The 2,392-nt window shown below is 43.6% G+C and overlaps 1 protein-coding gene across 2 annotated transcripts; it reads left to right on the top strand.

The window, feature by feature from the left end:
* Positions 1 to 475: 475 nt before the first annotated feature.
* DMAC1 (distal membrane arm assembly component 1) lies at positions 476 to 1,938 on the top strand. 2 transcript variants are annotated; one of them, XM_021682410.1, is made up of 2 exons: positions 476 to 785; positions 1,652 to 1,938. In XM_021682410.1, the coding sequence occupies exons 1-2, from the start codon at positions 512 to 514 to the stop codon at positions 1,714 to 1,716; spliced, it is 339 nt and encodes a 112-aa protein (XP_021538085.1). In that variant the 5' UTR covers positions 476 to 511; the 3' UTR covers positions 1,717 to 1,938. The 2 variants fall into 2 exon arrangements, with proteins under 2 accessions (XP_021538085.1, XP_044776565.1); XM_044920630.1 differs by having other exon boundaries at positions 477 to 797.
* The last annotated feature ends 454 nt before the right edge of the window (positions 1,939 to 2,392 follow it).

Genomic DNA, 2,392 nt, shown 5'->3' with positions numbered 1-2,392 from the left:
TGGTTTCAACTATGGCAATGTCACTTAACCAGTTTTATCATTTTTCAGGAAAATGATACCTCATTGAGTTGGGAAGACTAAATGGCATAATGCAGATAATCGCTTAGCAAATTGTCTAGCATATAGTTAAGCACATATAAAACTTAACTCTTGAGTTACACACCTCCAGACAGGTGAAGTGACGCGCTCAAGGGAAGAAACTTAGAAACCCAGACTCCTCGTCTAAAGAAACTAAGAATTCAGACATTTAGGAGGTTGGCTAAGTCATAATCCTGAAAGTGATTGCGGCTGGGTGTAGGGACAGATAGCCCCAGGTGAGGCCAAGGTGGTTGCCACACAAATCCACAACGGAAGGCGCGCCACCATCTTTTCCCGTTGGAGGCAGGCCCAAACTACATTTCCCAGCGACCTCAAGCTGCTTCCGGTGCAGTGCGCCGGAGCTCTGCTTTCCTGCCGTAACTTTTACGTCAGTTCCGTCCAGGGTCTCATAGCTGAAGCCGAGCTCCCGAACATGGGTTCTTTCCTGTCCCAGCCTGTGCAGCCGATCAAGGTTCCTGCGCCTCCTGAGGCCACCAACTCCGCCGAGGCCCTGCCCCTCCCTGCACCTGGAGCGCCGACCTCTCCAGCGGAAGCCCCTCTATTTAATAACTGCTGGAGCTGTCGCGTGCTTTCAGGGGCGGGGCTGATAGGGGCGGGCGGGTACGTGTACTGGGTGGCGCGGAAGCCCATGAAGCTGGGATACCCCCCTGGTCCAGGGACTATTACACAGATGGTCATCGGCATCAGTGAGAGTCGGGGCCACGCAGGGACTTTGGGCAGGGGGAGAGGGAGAAGTGGGCTGGAGCCACGTGGGCGGGTTGCGGGGCTGGTCACGTGGCGGAGGTACACCAAATGAGAAGCAGGGTCGGGGAGAGGAAGTTGTTGGAACCTTTCCTCATTAAAGAAAAATCACAGAATTAAGAACTTTACTAGCTTCAATTTTTTTAATCCCAACAATGGCTTAGATATAGGTATGATTATAGTAATCCTTTTTTACCGCCGAACAAACTAAGGCACAAAGACTAAGAAGTATTATGTTCAAGGTAAGATAATCAGGATGTGACCCAGGTGGCACCAGACCCCATTTTTTTCCCTCCAGATCCTGGAGAAAGTCTGAGTGAAAGTACGTAATCTTGGTTAGGAACTAGGGCTTTAAAGTCACATCTTAGATATGACTTGTAAGCCCACATTTTGGTGTACCATGGGTAAAGTGGCCCACAGTCCTTAACTGTAGCAATAATAATAATGTGGTTATTATTATGATAATAATTGATTGTTACGATATCTTACAGTAAAATGTAGTAATTCTTTTTACTCTTCAAGCCAATTGAATGGGTAGAATTTTAGGTTTTCCGATCTCTTACCTTTTTAATTAGATTCCCCAAATCAGTTCTCTTTAAGTCCCTTTCTTGCTTGGGTAGGTGACCGATTTTTCTTTTCCTCTGAACTTTCTTTTCCTTTTCTGAGTTTGACTCTTACAAGAGAATATAATGGTGATGTATCTTCTAGGAGTGTTGTGAGGATTAAATAAGGTGGCATATATGAAAGCACCTAGTAAACTGAGGTGTAACAACCATGTAAGGTGCTGTTGTTTTTTTGTTTTTTTCCCTAGGCATTGCTTGTTGGGGTGTAGTCATCCTTTCAGACCCCAAAGGAAAGGCCTTCCGTGTTGATTGAAAGTACTACCTATGAACTTGTCATCTGTCCATGTCCCCAGGACACCAGAACAAGCATGGGACTTATGGATGTTCTGGACAGACAAATGGACATTGACAGACTTCAGTCCTGAGGATACTACAAGACTGAAAAGACAAATGTGGGTTGTTATTCTTTGGCCATGAGTGTTGTGGCCGCTTTCTCAGGCTCCACAGGGAACAATAAATCCCTCAGAGAAGAGAACAAGTTCTGTGTCTTATCTGGTATAATAATTAAAAAAAAAAAAGTTAAAAAATTTTAAATTAAAAAAAAAGAGGAAATGATAAGCTAAGTTGGGAAATGAACTAAACTATTGTTTTAAATAGTTCTCTTTACTTTTCCTAGTATTGGGTCCACACCTATTAACAGTCGATTGGCATCATGCGATGTGCAGAAGTACATAAAACTTTTTATCTGTGCACTGCTTGTAATTTCCAAGGCGTTATCAAATATATCACCTTATGAGAGTTTCAAAGCTACTCTGTTTCATTGATGGTAAGTGAAACTTAAAAATAATCCTGGTGATTTGTCCAGGGTCATTCAGCAAGTCAGTGGTGCATCTAGGACTTGTTTAGTTCTCCTTCTAGTCTTTCAGAACTCGGGTGATTCCAAAGAGGCAAGAATTACCTTTATGAAACAAAAATCAGCATATAATTAA

This window comes from Neomonachus schauinslandi, chromosome 13 (assembly GCF_002201575.2).
Source record: "Neomonachus schauinslandi chromosome 13, ASM220157v2, whole genome shotgun sequence".
In the NCBI taxonomy this organism is placed as follows: domain Eukaryota; kingdom Metazoa; phylum Chordata; class Mammalia; order Carnivora; family Phocidae; genus Neomonachus; species Neomonachus schauinslandi.
Note: the sequence above shows the minus strand (reverse complement) of the source record. Positions and strands in the feature narration are given on the sequence as shown.